This window comes from Chiloscyllium punctatum, chromosome 9, assembly GCF_047496795.1.
Source record: "Chiloscyllium punctatum isolate Juve2018m chromosome 9, sChiPun1.3, whole genome shotgun sequence".
Taxonomy (NCBI): Eukaryota; Metazoa; Chordata; class Chondrichthyes; order Orectolobiformes; family Hemiscylliidae; genus Chiloscyllium; species Chiloscyllium punctatum.
In genome coordinates, this window is record NC_092747.1 from 128,764,764 (window position 1) to 128,788,527 (window position 23,764).

The 23,764-nt window shown below is 40.3% G+C and overlaps 1 protein-coding gene across 3 annotated transcripts in view; it reads right to left on the reverse strand.

Annotated features, from left to right (window-relative positions):
- arhgap42a (Rho GTPase activating protein 42a) overlaps positions 1-23,764 on the reverse strand; it is a 335,015-nt gene that overhangs the window by 57,568 nt on the left and 253,683 nt on the right. For all 3 annotated transcript variants that reach the window (XM_072578263.1, XM_072578262.1, XM_072578264.1), the window contains exons 5-10: positions 13,856-13,957; positions 12,283-12,393; positions 5,440-5,544; positions 3,842-3,971; positions 3,111-3,211; positions 1,670-1,776 (exon numbers count right to left, since the gene is read on the reverse strand). In XM_072578263.1, coding sequence (XP_072434364.1) covers positions 1,670-1,776; positions 3,111-3,211; positions 3,842-3,971; positions 5,440-5,544; positions 12,283-12,393; positions 13,856-13,957 — 656 coding nt within the window. The remainder of the gene's footprint in view (positions 1-1,669; positions 1,777-3,110; positions 3,212-3,841; positions 3,972-5,439; positions 5,545-12,282; positions 12,394-13,855; positions 13,958-23,764) is intronic.

Genomic DNA, 23,764 nt, shown 5'->3' on the forward strand with positions numbered 1-23,764 from the left:
GAAGTTTATCAATCCTCTTTATAGTTCACAATATTTCCAAGTTTTGTGCAATTTGCAATTTTTGTAATTTGTTCTGCACACCAAAGTCTTGAGTCATGAATTTCAATTAACAAAAGCAGCAGTCCCAATACCCATTTCAGGGAACCCTATCATGCATCTTCCTCCAGTCAGAGACAAAATAAATACTCACTGTTATCTGCTGTCTTCTCTGTTACTCAGCCAACTTTGCACCAATGCAGCTAACTGACCTTTAACTCTATAGGCTTTAACTTTGCTGACAAGCCTGTCATGTGCTGTCACTCTATGAAATACCTTTGAAAAACACCACATCAACCACATTCCTTCAGAAACCATTTCTGTTACCTCATGGAAACAGCCAAATCCGTTAAAAAACAAAGAACAAAGGAAATTTATAGCACAGGAACAGGCCCTTCGGTCGTCCAAGCCGGAGCTGATCCAAATCCATTGTGTGAACCTATTGCCCAATTCCTAAGCATCTGTATCCCTCTACTCATGTTTGTTTAGACGCACTTTAAGTGAATATTAAATCAAGTTAAACTTAATTTGTTCTTAACTAATCCACATGTACCTAAGTGACTGTTAATTTTTATCTGAAATTATTGTTTTTAAATGCCTTTCTACAATTGAGATTAAACTAACTGGCTTGCAGCTGCTATGCTTTTCCCTGCAAACCATTTTTGAAGAAGGGAGCAACAACTGCTATTCTCCAGCCTCTGTCACCATCTCACTACAGAAAGGGTATTGCAAAATTATGGTTGAACTTCTGCAATTTCCATTCTTTATTCCCTCAATATCTTAGGATACATTTTGACAGGTTATGGTGACTTACCAGCTTTCTAGTACCCATCAATTTTTAGTCGGTCCAGTGTCTTAACTAGATCCTCTTTTACTATGATCTCAGAAGTATTCTCATCCTCAGTAGAGATAGATGCAAAGCACACTTTTAGCATTTCAGCTATGTCCTCTAACTCACATGAAAATCTCCAAATTGTTCCTTAATCAAATCTACCCTTACTTTTACCACCCTTTTACTAATTAGATGCCTGTTGACGGCTGTTTGGATTTCCTTTTAAGTTTGCTGCTAATCTCATTTTTATGCTGTATTTTGCTTCTCTTATTTCTTTAACACTACCCTTCAAACGAAACTTTATTATCATAGTTCTCTTTCTTGCAATATCAACTGGTCATCTGTTATTTACACTTCTTTCCTACTTTATTTTGACGAATGTCTATCTATCTTTCTGGGTATCGCTCTCTAATTATCCAGAAATCTCCGACTTAGTTTGCCTGACTTTCAAACTCACCGGATGCACTTGACATATGTTGGCTTTAAAGACAGACCATTGTTCAATTACAGTTGGACCCATAATCTTAGATTCCAAATTAATTGTACCAGATTTATTCTCAACTCATTCAAATTGTTCTCCTGTAATTAATTATTTTCATTCTGGCTTGTTTTTTGTTCTTTTCCATAATTAACTTAAACTTTATGATATTATGATCATTGTCCCTTCAATATTCCTCAAGAAATACTTGATTTAGGACAAACATCAACATGGACTGTTCAAGCTGAAAGACTTTGTTCCAATCTGCAATTTACACTGACTGACCTTAAGGAATCAATCAAATTCGTAACAATTCATCTTACCTTTCCACCACTTCAATATCAAAACAGAAGCGTTTATCAATTGAGTCTGTCTTCCTTCGAATGCAAAACTTCAGTTTGAATATTTCTGAAGCTGTTACAAGGCCATTCTATTTAATTCCAAAATAACAAATCAGACATTTTCATGGTGAATGAGGCACAATTTCAAACAAGCAATTCTCGTACGGATTAAATTAAATGAATCAATATTTCTCTTGAAAAATATTATATTGTTATCATCCTTCCAAGGTATAGCAATGCTACAATTCTATTTCTGTTGAAAGGTTTACTGCATAAATTTATAATACCAACTATTTATTGTTTGTGAAATAGAACATTACGGCAGCTTAAAAGTGCCTTCCCGTATCTATGTTGGTGCAACTTATATTTGTATAGCATCTTTAATCTTGTGAAATATCTGCAGGAATTTCATAAATATGCTAACAAAAAATATTTGATGTTAAGTTGCATAAAAATATATTTGGACAGGTGACCAAATGTTTGGTCAAAAAGGTAGGTTTTAAAAGGAGCAAGTTAAAGTAGAGAGTAGATTTCTGGAGGGAATTCCAAAGCTATGGGGCTAGATAGCATGAAGGGAGGGCCAGCAATCTGGGATAATGAAACTTAAAGATATGCAAGACTTCTGAATTGGGAAAGGACAGTGATTTTGAAGGGCTTTGGGTTAGTGGGAGGCTAGTCAGGAAACTTTTACAATAATCAGGCCTATAGATAATAAAGGAGAGTTTCAGCAGCAAATGAAAGAGTCAGGAGCAGCAAAGTAGCTGCTTGTGGTGATTGAACATGAATAGACCTAAAGCTCAATTCAGAATCAATTAAACTGCCAAAGCTGCAAACAATCTGGCTGAGAGTTAAGACCATAGCCAGTGAAATGGATGGATTTGGGGGCTACAGAATGGAGTTTGTGCTGAGGATCAAATATACTGGCTTTGGTTTTTCAAATATTTAATTGACAAAATTTGTGTTAATCAAATATTGAATGTGATAAATCAGAAGGTAGGAAAAGTAATGATGAAATAAAGTAAAGTTTTGTCAGCACAAAACTTAAATGTAATGCTGTATTTTAAGATAATGTTGCAAAAGGCAACTTGAAAAGGAGAGACTGGAAGAGGCCAATAGCATAACTTTGAAAAATATTGGATGAATTGGTGCAGAAATGAAAAAAAAATAGACAGGAGGAGAAATGTATTTACACCAAATTGGACATTGGACAAAACAGTGGAGTCATTTACAAAGATAACAGATAGGTCAGATATGATAAGGAGGGATAAGTTAAAATGGCCACAGTTTCATAAGATGCAAATTGTGCCTTTCAAAAAGATCCTTTCTGCGGTTGCATCCAGAGACCTGGTTAGAAAATGCAAACATGACAGTGGGAGGAAAGTAAGATTATTGATCATTTATATCAGAAAATATTTAAATTTACCAATTTTCCTCCTGACTTTGGTTCACATAAGGTCATTGAAAATGCTTTTGTTGCTTTGTCATAGGTACAGTAGTGTTTTATCCATGCAAATCCAAGGGGTCCTAAACAAAAGAATGAACTATTAATGAACAATTTGCAAATAATGGAACAAAGACAGTATTCAAATCATTTTTAAATGTAGCTGTTGTTTGAAGACCAAATTGAACAAAGGGAGACTTTTCTTACAAAGAAACAATTAGGATTCAATATGCAAGTTGCTTATACAATAGGAACAATGATTCACAATTGATAAAGAACATCTCTTCTAGAAATTCAAAATGTACAAAACTTAAGATGATTAAGGAATGAACAATTAAACTTTTCTCTATTTGGATTCCAGAAGTAAGATTAAATTAATTGATGTCTTCATTGCTACAATTGATGTCATATTTAGAATAAGAGCTACAAATGTCTGTACTCTACAGCAATTTCATTCTTCTCACAAAGACAGCATTCAAACAACCAATTAAAATTCTGGGCCTTTGTACATCACTGCTAATTGGAAAGGTTAAGGGTGACCGAGTAGTGTGCCATCAGAACACCAACAGCTGTAAGACTAACATAGTTTATTTTTTGATAGCATAAAGGAATGTAATTTAAGAGTTTTATGTGGCTGCAGAAAGTTCACAACTTTATTTTAGAATAGTAAATGGTAAGAAAACAAACAACAAAAACATCTTTTGTACACTTACGTTTTTCCTGCACATAAAGATATCCCTCCATTGTCCATTGACCAGGTGGTTTGTAATCCTGAGGGGCTGACTTCATTCTCTGCATCAATCTTTCCACTTCCTGTCTAGTACTTTCAAAATTATTTCTGGTCTTGAATTAAATAAAACCATAATAATATATTTTATTGCTCAGCAGTCAAACGCGTGATAGAATTATTTAATAACAGTGGTGTAACAGTGCTCTCAATCTGAAAACTAACATTAACATCTGGAAGTGCACATGTGCAGTTAAACACAAGTATCCACAGCTCCTGCATAAACTCAGCAAAAAAATCATCTCACCATCTAGACTCTAAATGTTCTAGACAGTTTGAAGTTAGTGTTCTGAAATGTCAGACTAATTACAGACTTAATTCATGAGAAAAATTAAGTCAAATCATTTCAGTCTAGGTACTAGAAACAAAAATGCTGGAAATCACACAGGTCAGGCATTATCAATGGAGAGAGAGCAAGCTAATCATTTTCAGTCTAGGTGACTCTTCATCAAAGCAACGATAAAAACAAACAGAATTTGGAAGTTATAAATTTCCCATGTCAGAATGGTGCAGTTTGAAGTGAGCCTTCAAGCTCCGACCTGCTCCAGGTTATCAGTCAAGACCATTTGGAGTTCCCGCTGCTGAAAGCTCATTTAGCCACACTGCTTCACTGCGGGAGGACTTCCTGGGAGTACAAAAAAGGCATATGGAAGACTATTTATTTTGGAATACTTACTTAGATGAGGGATAGAAGACTAAATATGCTGTTCAATTAAATTTTAGTTCAGTTCACTAAGTAGCAAATCACAATTTCAGTCTCAAATGTTTTATTCTCCATCACCAACTTTCTTAACTTTTTCTATTTAATTGATAACGCCATGTTTAACACTCCAGTAAACATTCCTCGCTTATTCCTTCTACGTTCCAAATGCATAAATCTTCACATTCTTAAGCCTCGCCACATCTTTATTATTGTATAAGATCATGATTCTAAAAGAGTTAATGTTCTTGTTACATTAGCTCCACCCATTCTACTGATGTTATACAGTATAGCTTTTGGAAGATAGCAATTGAATCTGTATTGACATGCTAAGTTCTTTGTAATTTTGGCTGACTAACTGTAACTCATTTATTGCTTTTGGGCAATAAATCTTGAAGTTTTCTAATAATGGTTTCTTTTCCATATTTCACAGTAGTGGATTGTCTACCACTAATCACTAGGTAGGCCTAAGACAAAGGAAAGACAGGAGGAATGGTAGCTGGGCACCACTTTGAAAACCTTTATCTAGTACCACACATTGGTAGAGGTGATGCCAGCAGAGGTCATTTTGGAAACCACCACATCTACCTCAAAATTAAGCCAATACACATTTTGTTGGACATTTTCATCATTTTCCAGGAGCTAAATACTCCCAAGTTTCTCATCTTCTAAGTTATTTATTCTGTTCAAAACTTCAAAACTTTAAAACCAAGCTTAACATCATTAATCACTCTTTCCTAATCTACCTCCTTTTAAATCATCATAGAATCTTGCACTACTGATCTAAACCTTCCACTGTGGTATTGTAATACAGGATATCTTACGTTTTGCAGATTGTACTGGAGCTGCTGTTTGTATGGAGCAAATTCCTGTGCAAGCTCATAGCCTTCATGGTAGAATGTGAATAACCCTTGAAGAAATGCCAACAACTGCGGAAATATAAGCAGATTTTCACAGAAGAAGCAATTAATAAAATGATAGCGCAGTTTGGAAATTGTACCTTACAAGATCTTCCCAAGCCTGCTTCACCACTTCTGCGGGAGATTTATATCTGAAGTGGTGCTCATCCTATCTTGTCTTTATATGTGGGTCAGAGAGAATGAGAGACACCATAATCAGAATTAATAGATGATTATGCTCGCATTTTCATAGGAAATTAAGCAGAATATCTAATTTGTCAATGTGAGTCAATTACTTCAAATATTATTTCTAAAGAGTACTGCTTAAATATAACATATTATGGATAAGATCAAATTAAACAACATTTGGAAGATGAGAGTTATTCTGCTTCAAACACAAACAATGAAATTAGTTTTAATAATTATGGAATATTATATAATCTGTGCTATTGAAATCAAGCCAGTTAGTCATGAATGAAAATATTAATTTAGAATTATTACACTTCATTTCAAAACTCTATTGGGTCCATATTGAAAGCATTAGCTTTCATCTTGCACCACTCATACCCTAAGCATATGCTGTGTTAAGGATTTTCACAGCCAATGAGTATTTTTGAAATGTAATTATTATTTTAATGTAAGCAAACCTTGTAGCCAATCTGCACACAGCAAGGTCCTACCAAAAGCAATGAAATAAGTAATGAAGTACAGTTTTGGTGATATTACTTGAGGAATTGATATTGGCATGGACTCAGAAAACTCTCAAACCTTTTCCATTGAAAACATTTACCACCCATATTATGAAGTTGTTACATCTGACTGTCTCAACAGGTTCCAGTTACAGGGATGGTAGTAATGTCAAGCAATTTTTCTATTCTTTTAAATATCCTTTAAAAACTCCCATGATCTTAATTTCTCCACAGTCAATGATTCATGCCGCTTCAACCTCTCCTCATAATTCAGTTATCTTTAGTTAGATAATCAGTTTGTCACAAACGCTACAAGTTTATTTTTGTGGTGCAATGAGTAGAATTGTATGCAGTATTACAGGTGTGACTGTAGGTATGCCTTGAATAGATCCATTAACAGCCATGCGATCTGTACTCTAATACTCTATATCTCAAGATCCATTTTGCTTTCCTCAAGTTGGTAGAGGTCAGGAACTGGATGACCCTGCTGAAAACCAAACTGACCATCAGTGAGTAAGTTATTCTTAAGTAAGTCCCACTTGATCATACAGCAATGACTTCTCTCACTTTGCTGATGATTGGGATGATAATGGGACTGCCAAAGCTATCAAGGAACTGTCCAAAAATAAATGCGTTGGATTAAACGAAAAGTGTTCAGGGTTTTAGTGTTTCTCTTGACAGCAGCCATTGTAGGATTTGTGCATGGCAGCTATCTCAAACCGTAATTTTCACAATGGGGAATCTAACTAGTGAGCATTCTGATTGACAGCTCCAACTGCTTATTTAAGTCATAGAGTCAAAATCAAAGAGATGTACAGCACGGGAACAGACCCTTTGCTTTCATAAGGAATTAGTTGAAGGAATTTCAATTTATTGATTATTATTATATCAATAAGAGTGTTTCTTTCAATATGACATCATCAATATACACACAACTTCATTTTCTGTCAGTATGCTTCCAAAGATATGTCAATGTGGATATGGGTGAGTTGGCAGAGAGCGAGAAGGACAAAAGGAGAGGACACAAGTTGCATGGGTTCACTTTGAGTTTATGACAATAGACAATAGATAATAGGTGCAGGAGTAGGCCATTCAGCCCTTCGAGCCTGCACCGCCATTCAATATGATCATGGCTGATCATTCCTAATCAGTATCCTCTTCCTGCCTTATCTCCATAACCCTTGATTCCACTATCTTTGAGAGCTCTATCCAACTCTTTCTTAAATGAATCCAGACACTGGGCCTCTACTGCCCTCTGGGGCAGAGCATTCCACACAGCCACCACTCTCTGGGTGAAGAAGTTTCTTCTCATCTCTGTGCTAAATGGTCTACCCCGTATTTTTAAGCTGTGTCCTCTGGTTCGGCACTCACCCGTCAGCCGAAACATGTTTCCTGCTGCCAGAGTGTCCAATCCTTTCATAATCTTATATGTCTCAATCAGATTCCCTCTCAGTCTTCTAAACTCAAGGGTATACAAGCCCAGTCGCTTCAGTCTTTCAGTGTAAGGTAATCCCGCCATTCCAGGAATTGACCTCGTGAACCTACGCAGCACTCCCTCAATAGCCAGAATGTCTTTCCTCAAATTTGGAGACCAGAACTGCACACAGTACTCCAGGTGTGGTCTCACCAGGGCCCTGTACAGCTGCAGAAGAACCTCTTTGCTTCTATACTCAATTCCTCTTGTTATGAAGGCCAGCATGCTATTAGCCTTCTTCACTACCTGCTGTACCTGCATGCTTGCCTTCATTGACTGGTGTACAAGAACACCCAGATCTCTCTGTACTGCCCCTTTACCTAAATTGATTCCATAATTGATTGCGTTGGAACTATTCAATTGTTGAGCAAAGTAGGTATGAGAGGCCATGGGATTGGAAAGATTGCAACAAGGTATCATGGAGATAAGAAGGACCACGGTTAAGGAAGTATGAAGAGCCAGAAGGGAAGGATACAGGATGTAGTATTTTCTTAATTCACTCATGGAAGTGCGCATTGCAGGCCCATTGTTCTTATTCAAGGACAACTAGGGAAAAGCAAAGAGAACAAAGGACAAAGAAAATTTACAGCCCAGGAACAGGCCCTTCGGCCCTCCAAGCCTGAGCCGATCCAAATGTACTGTCTAAACCTGTCGGTCAATTCCTAAGCATATGTATCCCGCTGCTCCCCACCTACTCATGTACCTATCCCGATGCATCTGAAATGAATCTACTGTGCCTGCCTCTATCACCTCTGCTGGCAACGCGTTCCAAAAGCCCACCACCCTCTGTGTGAAGTTCTTGCCACATGTATTCCCCTTATACTTTCCATCTCTCACCTTGAAAGTATGACCTCTCGTTATTAAATCCTTTACCCTGGGAAAAAGCTTGTCTCTTTCCACCCTATCTATGATCTTCATGATTTTGTAAACCTCAATCAGGTCCTCCCTCAATCTCCTTTTTTCTAGTGAAAATAAACATAACTTACTCAACCTTTCTTCATAGCTAGCACCTTCCATACCAGGCAACATCCTCGTAAACTTTCTCTGCACCCTCTCCAAATGCAGCCCAACCAATGTCTTGTACAATTTTAACGTGACTTGCCAGCTCTTATACTCAATACCCCATCGAATGAAAGCAAGCATACTATATGCCTTCTATCCACCTGTGCAGAAACCTTCAGGGTACAATGGACCTACACTCCCAGATCTCTCTGCCCATCTTTTCCCAAGGCTCTTCAGTTCATTGTATAATTCCCTCCAGAATTAGACTTGCCTAAATGCATCACCTCACATTTGTCTGGATTGAAAACCATCTGCCACTTTTCCATCCAACTCTCCAGTCTATCTATATTCTCCTGTATTCTCTGACAGTTCCTTATGCTTTCTGCTACTCCACCAATCTTCGTGTCATCTGCAAACTTGCTGATCATTCTAACAGTGCCCACTTCTAGATCATTTATATATATATATATTAAAAACAACAGTGGCCCCCAACACGGACCCCTGTGGAACACCACTAGTCACCTTTCTCCACTTCGAGAAACTCGCTTCAACTACTACTCTCTGTCTCCTGTTGCTCAACCAGTTCTTTATCCACCGAGCTAGAACAACCTGCACACCATGTGACTTCACTTTCTCCATTAGTCTACCTTATCAAATGTCTTTCTAAAGTCCATGTATATGACAGTGACAGCTCTTCCTTCATCTAACAACTTGGTCACTTCCTGGAAGAACTCTATTAGGTTGGTAAGGCACGATCTCCCCCACACAAAATCATGTTGCCTATCACTGATAAGCTCATTCTTTTCTAAATATAAATAGATCCTATCCCTCAGTACCTTCTCCAGCAACTTGCCCACCACTGACGTCAGGCTCACTGGTCTGTAGTTACCTGGAATATCCCTACTACCTTTCTTGTACGGGGGACAACATCAGCAACCCTCCAGTCCTCCGGCACCTCACCTGTATTTATGGATGCCACAAAGATATTTGACAGGGCCCCAGCTATTTCCTCTCTCACCTCCCTCAGCAACCTGGGATAGATCCCATCCGGTCTTGGGGATTTGCCCACCTTAATAACCTCTAGCCTACCCAACACATCTTCCCTCCTTATGTCAATGTGATCCAGACTAATCAAACTTCAATCTCTAATCTCAACATTCATCATGTCCCTCTCCTCAGTGAACACTGATGCAAAGTAATCATTCAGAATCTCACCCATTCTCTCAGGTTCAACACACAACCTTCTTTCATTATCCTTTAGTGGACCAATCCTTTCTCTAGTTACCCGCTTGCTTCTTATATAAGAGTAAAATGCTTTGGGATTTTCCTTAATTCTGCTCGCTAAAGATATTTCATGACCCCTTTTAGCCCGCTTGATTCCTTGTTTAAGACCTGTCCTACTCTTCTAATATTCCTCCAGGGCCCGTTTGTTCTTAGCTGCCTAGACATAATGTACGCTTCCCTTTTCCTCTTGGTTAGTCGTACAATTTCTCCTGTCATCCACGGTTCATGAATCTTGCCCTTCCTATCCTTTGCCTTCAACGGACATGCCTATCCTGCACTATCTTCAACCTATCTTTGAAAGCCTCCCACATCTCAGAGTAGATGGTAATGACCCACCTTCTTGTACCACTGTAGTCCATGTGTTCTAGATAAACTCACAAAGCCACTAGGGAGGGAATTCCAGTTTTTTGGCCTAACAACACTGAAGGAATGGCAATATATTTCCAAGTCAGGATGATGAGTAGATTGGATGGGGAACTTTTAGATCATGGTGTTCCTGCATGTTTGCTGCTCTTGTGCTTCAAGATGGTAGGTTTGTGGATTTTTAAGGTATTGCCTAAGAATCAGTGGCAAATTTTTGCAATGCATCTTGTCAATAGTATACACTGCTGCCACTGAGCATTTCCAGTGGTGAAGGAAGTGGATGTTTGTGGATGTGGTGCCAATTAAGTGGGCTTCTTTGTCCTGGAGCTGCATTCATCCAGGTAAGTGGGCAGTATTCCATCATCCTCCTAACTTGAATCTTGTAGATGGTGAACAGACTTTGGAGACTCAGGAGGTGAGCAACTCGCCACAATATTCCTCGCCCCTGACTTGCTCTTATAGCCACTGTATCTGTACGGCAAGTCCAGTTGCGTTTCCAGTCAATGGCAACTCCAAGGATGTTGATAGTGGGGGTTTAGTGATGGTAACATCATTGAATGTCAAGGGGTGGTGGTTAGATTATGCCGTATTGGAAAAGGTCATTAGCTCCACATAAATGCGAGACAATGTTACTTGCCACTTGTCACCCCAAGTCTGAATGAATGTTCTCCAGATCTTCTTGCATTTGAACATGGGCTGCTTCAGTATCTGATGAGTGGTGAATGGTGCTGAACATGTCGCAAGGGCGGCACGGTGGCACAGTGGTTAGCACTGCTGCCTCACAGCGCCAGAGACCTGGGTTCAATTCCCACCTCAGGCGACTGTCTGTGTGGAGTTTGCACATTCTCCCCGTGTCTGCGTGGGTTTCCTCCGGGTGCTCCGGTTTCCTCCCACAGTCCAAAGATGTGCAGGTCAGGTGAATTGGCCAATCTAAATTGCCTGTAGTGTTAGGTAAGGGGTAAATGTAGGGGTATGGGTGGGTTGCGCTTCGGCGGGGCGGTGTGGACTTGTTGGGCCGAAGGGCCTGTTTCCACTCTGTAAGTAATCTAATCTAATCAGCAAACATCTCCACGTCTGACCCTATGATGGAGAGTTGATCATTGATGAAGCACAATTGAGGTACATTGCCTCAAAGGGGAAAGGTGGAACAAACAAATCCAAATTCCCCTAAAACTCTCGCTGCACCCAGAAGGACATGATTGCACTGGAGAGGGTGCAGAGAAGGTCACCAGGATGCTACCTGGAATGGAAAGTCACAGTTATAAGGAGAGACTAGATAGGCTGGGTTTGTTTTCCCTGGAGCAGAGGAGACTGAGGGGTGATCTGATTGAGGTATACAACATTAGGAGAGGCATAGACAGAGTAGCTCTCCCCCTGGTAGATGTGACAATGACCAGAGGGCATACGTTTAAAGTGAAGGGTGGATGGTTCAGAGGGGTCAGAGGAAATTATTTCACCCAGAGGGTGGTAGAAATATGGAACATGGTGGATGCAGGTACTGTCGCAATATTTAAGAAGCATCTGGATGAGCACTTAAAATGCCAAGGCATTGTAGGCTATGGACAAAGTGTAGGTAAACGGGATTAGTGTAGTTTGTTGTTTGTTAGTTAGCATAGACGCAGTGGGACAAAGGGGCTGTTTATATGCTGTATAACTCTATAGTCCACAGTTATCAGCAAGGTAATCGGAAAATGAAGCAGTGATACCATGAGAAAAAAAACCTTCTCTCTAGCAAATGACTAGGATCTGGAATGTACTGTCTGGGAGTGTGCAATCTCAGGATCAGTTGAAGCTTTCAAAAATAATTATTACATAAAAAGAAAAATGTCCCAAAGATATTGGAAATTATCAGGGGAGTAGCACAAGGTGAATGATCCCTTTGGAGGGCCAGCACAGACACGTTGTCCTTGATGATAACCTTCTGGGCTGTAACCATTATATAATTCTATTACTTACAGGTTCAACAAACTCAAATTTCTTCTTTTCCTGAACTTCTTGAACTTTAAACACATATTCCAATGAAGCTTCATAAAAATTCTGCCGTTCCTTGTCAATTTGTGTATCGGCCTGTAATAGAAGGAATTAACATTTTGTTTGGACTGCCAATTTGATTTAATTTAAAACTTCAAAGAATTTAATTACATTGAATATTGGCATACTCAAATATAGTTCCAGATTCACTTTTGCAATTCATATTACTTGAAATTAAGTAATAGGATTCTCTAAAGGTAAACATGCAGGTTGAGTCAGTGATTAAGAAAGTGAATGCAATGTTGTCATTTATCTCAAGAGGGTTGGAATATAAAAGCACCGTTGTGCTACTGAGACTTTATAAAACTCTGGTTAGGCCCCATTTGGAGTACTGTGTCCAGTTTTGGTCCCCACACCTCAGGAAGGACATACTGGCACTGGAGCGTGTCCAGCGGAGATTCACATGGATGATCCCTGGAATGGTTGGTCAAACATACAAGGAACGGCTGAGGATCCTGGGATTGTATTCATTGGAGTTTAGAAGATTAAGGGGAGATCTAATAGAAACTTACAAGATAATACATGGCTTGGAGAGGGTGGACGCTAGAAAATTGTTTCCGTTAGGCGAGGAGACTAGGACCCGTGGGCACAGCCTTAGAATTAGAGGGGGTAAATTCAGAACAGAAATGCGGAGACATTTCTTCAGCCAGAGAATGGTGGGCCTGTGGAATTCATTGCCGCAGAGTGCAGTGGAGGCTGGGATGCTAAATGTCTTCAAGGCAGAAATTGATAAATTCTTGATGTCACAAGGAATTAAGGGCTACGGGGAGAATGCGGGTAAGTGGAGTTGAAATGCCCATCAGCCATGAATGAATGGCGGAGTGGACTCGATGGGCCGAATGGCCTTACTTCCGCTCCTATGTCTTATGGTCTTATGGTCTAATAGTTTCCTAGTGTTAGATTGCTTAACATGTCCCATTTAAGGAGGCTCCTAACCACCATATTTATATTCTGAGACATCAAAGGAGACAGCCTAGAACACTTGATTCCACCAAGCTCCTTCTATTTTCCCTCCTACAATTGTTGGGCAGGAAGATTTTACTGATTTAATTAGAAGCTCTTTTTAAACCTGCGCTACAGAAATGGAAGGCTTCACATCCAATCTTTCAGCAAGGGCTGACTATTTCTGAACGGTACCAATGCAGAATTCTAACATGTTGCTTACTCTTTCATCTTATTACTTGAATGTCGACCCAGGAAAGACTGAACAAGTCAACAATCAAACCAGTATATCCTTTTAAATAATAAAAATCAATATCATTCACAATCCATCACTTATATAGGGTTTTAAATTGGGGCCAAACTTTCTTTGGGATAATGTAATTTGCTAGGTTATAATTTGTGCGAAATCATACAAATGGGATGTGTGAAAGTAATCATTTTTGGAACAAGCAGAAGCCAACCGGAGATTAGTTAAGGAAATTTTTAATAAATATTTGCATTCTAAACCGTAATAAATATTCCTTAAAACAGTTCTATAAGGCAAGAATGTTCTTACCTCTTGTAAATGTGCTTCCTTTTTCCTTGATGATAGATTCAAATGCTTCTCCAAGATAGAATAGTATTTCTCGCTTTCTTTATCAAATTTTTTCTTTCCGTCCTACAAAATATAGATAATATACTTTTTGGAAACAACTGATCAGAAACATTTCAATGCTTTATTCCCTTTAATTTGTTTGTTTTTGGTAATGGCAAATAAGAAGTGATTAATAACACAATATCAATAAGAATGGAAAATATATTAAACCAATTTATTCAGCTATCATAATCAACTGTTTATTTTAAACTGAACTGACTATTACTCACCATTGAAGTGTTTTTCTTTTAAGTATACAGTCACCAAAAACATAGTTTACAAATGTACTAATAAACTACAGCAACAGAGAACAGAATACTCTTGCAAAGATAACTGCAAAGATAACTGTTAAACTGCTAAAGCTTTTTACAGTCAGTAATGGGAACAGGAAAAAAAGCAGTGAGAGGAGCAAAAGTTCACTGACAGCCGAGAAAATAAATCCAGATTGAGCACCCACAAAAACAGGCTGATTGCTGGACCCTCAAAGCAGGTTTAATCCCTCAGCGAGGAAATTGAAGTCAGACTTCTGGCAATCACTTCGCAGTGTTGGTGATGACTTACCCTTGCTCAACAGCAACCTTAACAAGCAAGTTAAGCAACTTCTTCAGAAATAAGCTTCAGGTATATTAAGTGAAAAAATTTAGAATAAGACCAGTTGTCTGTGTGACAGTTACCTCAGATGACACCCTATGATGAGTTAAGGTGATCATATTCCCACCTAATTTAATCTCTGTGTAGTTGGAGGCATTTTGATTACAGTTGAAGGGATGTCACATATCTTACTGATATTCAACGATCACACATATGTGGAAAAAGTGTGCATCATCAGTATCCAGCAGTCTTCCGTAGTGAGTAAGAAGGTATGCTTTACCCTCAACTTCCTTTCAACTCTTAAACATTGTCTTTGAGCACCTATATCCCAAATTAGTCACACGATTGGAAAAACTTGAAACCCCTTTTAGGTTACTTCGAAAGGTGACACCAGACTAGCTTGTCTCTTTCTTCAGTTGAGAGATCTTCCTAAATGTAAAGAAATAATTGGATGACATTGTAAATATGGGTTATCTCCCCAGTCACTGAACCTACAGAATAGTGCCGAGGTAGCCACAGTTCCTGAGACAAATAGTTCAATAAAAGTATCTATGGATTCCTCACAACTTAACAAAGCAGTTACAAAAGTCACTGATCCCTGGTTTACAGTTGATGAAAGTTTCGCAATGCCTTCTACTTGTAGAATATTTATAAAGTTGGATGCCAACAAGAGTTTTATCAGGTCCCTCTTGATGTGACAACTCAACTCTTCAGCGTCTTTTGTAATACTGTTTCAATAATGCATTGGAAAGTCTCAATGTAGTCTATGTCAACATTTTACATTGATCACTTTATGTATATATGCCATAGCTGATATCCTGAAACGTGCTATAACCACCCAGCTTGCCTGGTAAGTGTTGACACAATTTCCTGAAATGTTTTCATGCAGTGTGTCTTACACTCAGAGACAAACGTGAAACTTCAAGGATTCTCTTTGGTTTCTGGGCCACATTATCATTTAATAAGATAAAAATCTTTAAGAAGAAAATACAAGCTGACCTCTCCCACGCCCCCAAAACAAAACTAAAGCAGCCTTGGAGATTCTCACTCTGAAGTCAATGCACAATCTCCAACGGTTTCTTGTTATGGTGAATCAATTATGATAGGGTTAAAATCAACAAGGTAAAAACAATGACTGCAGATGCTGAAAATCAAATACTGGATTAATGGTGCTGGAAGAGCACAGCAATTCAGGCAGCATCCAACGAGCAGCGCTCATTGGATGCTGCCTGAACTGCTGTGCTCTTCCAGCACCACTAATCCAGTATATGATAGGGTTAGTTGCAACAGTTCAGTACATTTGTAAATGGGATTTTTCTTCACTTTAAAGCTGCACTTTAGAGCACACCTGAAACTAACAATGCAATGATACTGCAAGTACATTTTGTGCACAGAGACAGGCAGCCAGCCAACTGATTGGACCAGGCTACATCTCAGGGCTGCTCATTTGCTGTATTAAGGATCACTTACCTCGGACCTCCCTGGATGCTGACACCAAGTCTGCCTTGCCTTGCCTTTTCATGTTTTGCCACCAAAGCTACCAGACTAACAGTATTTATGTCTTGCCTGGTCATTAAGGGCTGTCACAAAACTAGAATGCATGTCACTACCAAACACAATCTCAGCCAAGACAAGGGAGACGGTTATCAGTCAGGGCTCCTGGTACAGTAAGCCAAGGGCAGCCTTTGATATCACTGTAGAAACTCGGGCACAATCAATCAGTCAGCCCCTCAAGTCTGTCAGCATCATTTAGCTTATGGTAGGTAAAGAGCTGAATATCAAGCAAAACAAAGACCTGACTTGACTTTTTTTCTGCCCTTTTATGGACTGTTGTCTGCAAGGGAGGATTGAGCAAGATGAAAGAAGATTACAAACTGTGAGTGATGGAACTAGTGGAGGAATGGAGCAATGGGTAGTGAGGTGTCCTGAGTGAGTAAGTAGGCTGTGCAATAGCCATGCTAAGTTAGAGTGAGGGCAACTAAGGGAAGATGCTCCATGTAATGTACTGGGAGTAGTGGAGCATGAGCTTTGGTGGAAGAGATGATTGCAGTGGCAGAGATAAAGTGATTGTGAGGTAGCAGAGAAAAGATGGGCACTGATACTTGCTGAGTGCAGAAGGTCATATTCCTTTTTCCTTCATTGCTGTGCATTCTTCCAGACGCTGAGACTGACCAATGTGGCAGGGTCCTGGCATCACGGTTTCCTCTGATGGCCCTGGGGAAGGAGAACAGCTCTCCTCTGCATTATCCCATCCACCAGGACTTCAGGTGCTAGTCAGCAAACTGAGGTGCCAATTTCCCCTTATCTAACACATTCAGGACAAAGATGAGGAACCACGCAGCGCAATCCCACATTGACGGTGTTTACCAAGATACACAACGGCCTTTTAATGGTAATATGGATACCAGAGATGCCAGTCTATTCTGGGATATCTTGGCAATGGCGAATTGCTCCAAATGTGGCAAATGGTAGAATCCAGCTAACATCAAACAAATAGTGTCATTGGAGTTTGGTAGTTAACGAGGTGAATTTGGAATATGAGCTTGAGATAACTTGCTATACCTCACAGAGAGAAACTTAGCCAAAACAGATTAAGATTCAGCCCAAAGTGATTGCTTTCAGCTGATTGTAGAAAGAGCACAGAATCCTGAATAAGATTAAACACTGCAGATAACATCATTTGATGAAAATCACAAAGTTAATTTACTGCACAACAAGGCAATACCGTCAAATTTAATCACTCAAACCTCAAAAACGATTATTCCAGTACAGCTCAATTGAAAATATTTTTGTTGGGCATAGCAATAATGTTATAATTGTGCGAATAAGCCTATTAGAGGGTGACTGAAATAGTTAGAGCCACAGATATCATAACTTTCTTTGCTATAATATCATGCAATGCTTGGGGTAGAGTGCTGTCACTAATCTTCTTTTCTATGCCAGTGTCAGGAACTGTCCAGTAACCTGTGTGGAGGACATGTCATTGAGATGTACAGCATAGAGACAGACCCTTCGGTCCAACTTGTCCATTCCAACCCAATCTAGTCCCACCTGTCAGCACCTGGCCCAAATCCCTCCAAACCTTTCCTATTCATATACCCATCCAGATGCCTTATAAATGCTGAATTCTATTAGCCTCCACCACTTCCTCTGGCAGCTCATTCCATAGACGCACCACCCTCTGCATGAAAAGGTTGCCCCTTAGGTCTCTTTTATATCTTTCCCCTCTCACCCTAAAACTATGCCTCCCCCAACCAAAGGAAAAGGCTTTGTCTATTTACCCTATCCATGCCCCTCATGATTTTATAAACCTATATAAGGTCACCCCTCAGCCTCCGACGCTCCAGGGAAAGCAGCCCCAGCCTGTTCAACCTCTCCTTATAGCTCAAATCCTCCAACGCTGGCAACATCCTTGTAAATCTTTTCTGAACCCTTTCAAGTTCCACAACATCTTTCCGATAGGAAGGAGATCAGAACTGGTGATGTAATTTCCTTTTTCTCTGGGGGTGGTAAATGGGGTCCAAGTCAATGTGTTTGTTGATAGAGTTCCAGTTGGAATGCCATGCATCTAGGAATTCTCGTGCACGTCTCTGTTTGGCTTGTGCTAGGATGGGTGTGTTGCCCCAGTCGAAGTGGTGTCCTTCCTTATCTGTATGTAAGGATACTAGTGAGAGATGGTCATATCTTTTTGTGGCTAGTTGATGTTTATGTATCCTGGTGGCTAGTTTTCTGCCTGTTTGTCCGATGCAGTGTTTATTACATTACCAACCCAAGGAAACCCAAACATAAATAGAAAGTAGGAAATGCCAGTAGAGCTTTGTCCGGAGGCTCACTGAAGATGTTACCTAGTATGGTGACGAAACACCTGAAAATGAACCTTCCAGCTCAGCGAGCAAACCTATATCCAGTTTATCATATAAGACCATAAGACATAGGAGTGGAAGTAAGGCCATTCGGCCCATCGAGTCCACTCCGCCATTCAATCATGGCTGATGGGCATTTCAACTCCACTTACCCGCATTCTCCCCGTAGCCCTTAATTCCTCGAGACAACAAGAATCTATCAATCTCTGCCTTGAAGACATTTAGCATCCCAGCCTTCACTGCACTCTGCGGCGATGAATTCCACAGGCCCACCACTCTCTGGCTGAAGAAATGTCTCTGCATTTCTGTATTGAATTTACCCCCTCTAATTCTAAGGCTGTGTCCACGGGTCCTCGTCTCCTCACCTAACGAAAACAATTTCTTAGCGTCCACCCTTTCCAAGCCATGTATTATCTTGTATGTCTCTATTAAGTCTCCCCTTAATCTTCTAAACTCCAATGAATACAATCCCAGGATCCTCAGCCGTTCCTCATATGTTAGACCTACCATTCCAGGGATCATTCGTGTGAATCTCCGCTGGACACGCTCCAGTGCCAGTATGTCCTTCCTGAGGCGTGGGGACCAAAACTGGACACAGTACTCCAAATGGGGCCTAACCAGAGCTTTATAAAGTCTCAGTAGCACAACGGTGCTTTTATATTCCAACCCTCTTGAGATAAATGACAACATTGCATTCGCTTTCTTAATCACAGACTCAACCTGCATGTTGACCTTTAGAGAATCAATATGTCAGGAACTACGTACAGATAACATTCATTCTTAGGCACATTAACTGTTACTAATGAGAGAGAGTAAAGACATATTTGTTTCCATCAGCAGACCATGTCAGAGACCAATGCCTATCCAGCTAAACTGCCTGATAATCTATCCAGTGGTATGTTTTACATCAGAACAGACAGAGATTCAGTTTGCCTCTTAGATTAACCCTTTCATATCCATCACCTTAAACAAAGGTTTTCACACCCTGTTAGTTGTTCTGTGCTGGGGATGAGCATGTTAATCTATACAGTAGCATTTTATGGACATTAGTTTGCTTTCTTAACACCTACTCATTTTAGCAGATGAAGTGGCCAGCCTTGGTTTATTTCACATTTTTAGCGTATACACGCAGAGTCATCAGCACAAACTTAATGCCTCTGCATTGGTTTTAATGCAGAGGCAGGCAATTTGTGTGAACTGGGGAGTACTGGGCAATCAATCTATCATTCTGACAGGAGTGTACATGTTGCTGTGAGGCACGGTACTATGTCAACATCAGAGCTGCAGAATGTGCCAGTAGTTTACACAAAACACGGTATGTCCTAAGAACATATAGCCATGTATGAAAATCAAACAGGTTCAGTCCTTATGGTGTAAAGGGTATTGTCAATTGTGGGTACTGTCAGTCAGTCAAGAGGCTCATCCTAATCTAGACCAAGGGTTGCCCATGCTTGATTTGATCAAAGTATTCAGATTGGTGAAAAAAATCCCAAAAGAATGGTGGATGGTAGAAATCTGAAGCAAAAGCAGGAATTGCTGGAAAACCTCAGCAGGTCTAGCAGCATCCATGAGGAGAGATCAGAGTTAACGTTTCAAGTTCAGTGTGCCTTCTTTAGAACCGTTATTCAGATTAGTCCTGGAAGCTTTACTGATGATGGACCGGGGGTTTATTCTGGCAGTTCAGGGAGTCACAGGGAAAGCTGCCAATCTCAAATCTGGAGATTAGTTTCACATTGCTGAGTGAGTAGGGAAGTGGTGACAGCAACAGAGAGAAATTGTAGATACTAAGGTGGGGTCTCCCAGTGAATAGGAAGAATCTGGATAGTAGAGTGGGATCACACAGTGAATAGGACGGACCTGGATATGCTAGAGCAGTTGTTGGAAGGCAAGATATGGGGACAACATAGCAACAGCAAGACTATAGACATTTCCAAAGTCATGGGTTCTGTGCGTTAGGTGGGCACATTAATAGTTATATAAAGAGGCTCAGCAGATAAAGGGGGAAACAGGTTGAAAGGTCAACAGGGGCACAGGGACAGCTACACTAAAACTAACATGAAGGATGGGGAGGGGTGGAATTAATGTGTCACAAATGAAATCTGCAACTCACTCACACTGAAATGAATTTGGACACTTGCCACATCAGATTGAAAATCAACTACATAATAACTGCACAAAATAGCTGCCACAGAATGCAAAATAGGTGATTAAGATACTTCTTTCCTTCTTTGGGGAGTTTGAGGGGATGAGGCATGGGTGGATGCATAAAGTTTCTGGGTAGAGCAGAAATTAAGCCTCCACTTATTCAACAATGCCACCCACCTGGCTTCAATTTCATCAGTAGGCCAATCATTGTCCAAGAACCTAGATTAAAATTTATGGCCCAAGCAAACATGACCATAAGAAACAGGAACCAGAATAGACTACTCAGCCTGAGTCTGCTCTGCAATTCAAAGAGATCATGGCTGATCTAACATTCCTTATAGAGTCATACTGCAGCAATAAAGACCCTTCGGTCCGACCAGTCGATGCAACCATTATCCCAAACTAAACTAGTCACATCTGCATGCTCCTGACCCCTAACCCTCCAAATCATTCCTTTTCATGTACTTAACCAAACGTCTTTTGAACGTTGTAATTGTACCTGCATCCACCACTTCCTTGGGAAGTTCATTCCACACATGACCCACTCTCTGTGCTAAATATTTGCCACTCGTCTTTTTCAAATTTCTTTCCTCTCACTTTAAAAATATGCCTCCTTGAAGCCAAATTAAGGAAAAGACAATTACCATTAATTCTATCTGTATCCCTCATTATTTTATAAACGTCTATCAGGTTATCTTTCAACATCCTATGCTCCTGTGAAAACATCCCAACCTAACCAGCCTTTCTTTATAACTCAAACCTTCCATATGTGGCAACATTCTGGTAAGTCTCTTCAGAATCCTCTTCAAGAGTTAATAATATCCTTCCTCAGTACTCCAGAATGGACGAAGTGAGGACTGCAGATGCTGGAGATCAGAGTCGAGAGCATAATGCTGGAAAAGCACAGCCGGTCAGACAGCATCCGAGATGCAGGAGAATCGATGTTTCAAATAAGGCCTCATTCCTGATGAAGGGCCTATGCCCGAAATGACGATCCTCCTGCACTACACTCTTCGACAGTACTCCAGAATGTCCATTTTCCTGCCTTTTTCCTGTAACCCTCGATTTCCTGACTGATCAACAATCTATCTCAGCCTTGAATATACACAAGGACTCTGCTATCTTGCGGTAAGGAGTTGCAAAGACTCTCAATCCTCAGAATTACTCCCCATTTCAGTCTTCAGTTGGTGCCCCTTTATTCTGAGACTATTCCCTCTGGTCTTAAACTCTTCCAGGAGGGGAAACATCTTCTCAATATTTATACCATCACACCCCTTAAGAATCCTATATGTTTCAATGTAATCATCTCTGATTCTTCTAAACTTCACTAAGTAGAATCCCAACCTGTTTTGCATTTACTCATAAGACAATCCCTCTATACCAGGATCATCCTGAAACTTCTCTGAACTGTCTCTAATGAAATAATATCCTTCCTTAAATAAGGGTACCAAAACTGGGCATGTTACTCCAGATGTGGTCTCACCAGCACCTTTTACAATTGCAGTAAGACTTCCCTACTCCTATACTCCAAACCCCTTGAAATAAGGGCAAACGTTCCATTAGCCTTCTTGATTACCTTCTACACCTGGGTGCTGGCTTTCTGTGTTTTGTGTACAAGTAACCCCACCGCCACCCACCCCTCCCCCCTTCACCACCCCAACTCCCTCTGTGTTACAGCTTTCTTCAGTTTTCCTTCAGTTAAGTAATATTCTAATCTTCTGTTCTTTCAAAAATGAGTGTTTCACATTTTTGCACGTTCTATTTGCTGACTTTTTGCCCATTTAATTTTTCACTATTTCTCTGAAAATTTGTATTACAGTTACTTATTGAATCTTGTGCAGGTTAAAAATGAGTTAGCCCTGGTGTAATGGGACTGCAGTGCACCATGGCACAATGAAGTATCCTGGGTTGGTCACCCATTAAGGTGTCTTCACTTCTCCACGATTGGTTGTGCTCCTTTGTGGCCATACGCAAAACGTTTTCCTCAAAGGGACTAAGTAGCCTAATGTGAATCCCTACCACACTTTCGCTGCTCTCTTCACCCTGGTGCCACTACCACCACTAGCCTACCTTATCATCCCCAATACCAGTCTTGGACCTCCCAGTCCAGTTACCAGCAAACATTTCCTGCAATAAGACAAAGTGAGAGACTGAGTATGATGGAAGTGTGAAAGCAGATGCAAGAGTAGTTTGTGGTCAAGTACGAACAGGAAAGGAAGCGATGTATCCCCAGTGAGTGAAACGCAGAGGTCAAGAAGGATTAGTAGTTTGGAAGAATGAGGTGGGTTTTGTTTTTATTCATTGATGAGATGAAGACATAATTGGTCAGCATTTATTGCCCATTCCTTATTCCCAGAGGGCAGTTAAGTGTCAACCACATTGCTGTGGGTCTGGAGTCACATGTAGACCAAACCAGCTAAGGATGGCAGTTTCCTTCCCTGAAGGACATTAGTGAACTAGATGGATTTTTCCGATAATCGGCAATGGATTCATGGTCACAATTAAATTCTTAATTCCAGATTTTCATTGAATTCAAGTTCCACCATCCACTATGACGTGGTTTGAACCCAGGCCTCTAGAACATTATCTGGGTCTCTGGATCAACAATCCAGCAATAATACCGCTAGGCCATTGCCTCCCCTTATGGTGAGAGCCAATGAGTAGACATGATGCATACAATATTAAGAATTATAGTCTATTAACCTTGATGAAATGCATCTGCAGTGGCAGAATCAGAGTACTTTCTGGCCCTGTGAATATGAGATACCAGGGTAACACTTACCTCTTTAGAACACCATAAATTATTGACCTTCTTCCTCCACTACTGGGCATCCCACTTTACTTGGGGCACATCAATGACTTGAGCTGTAATCTATGTCTGGATTGGTCGCAACTGATGGTGTGACCTGCTGTGGTAATTGTTAGAAAAAGGACTACACTCCATAGATGTATCTACCAAAACATTCAAGTCCGTGTCCATGAAGTGAGAAGGGAGTGTTCCTTTCTTCTTACTTATTGTTTAATTACAACAGTGTGAGGGCCAGTTCCTGTCCTGCAGTGATGTAGTGTGTTAGTGGCCTTTAAATATGGTGAAAGCTGCAAAGTCTTGGCAGTTTACAAGCACTTCTGCTGCTGTAGCTGCATGATTTCTCCACTCTGCAGGCACCCTCCCTCTATTCCTGATGAAGGGCTCCTGCCCGAACCGTCGATTTGTCTGCTCCTCGGATGCTGC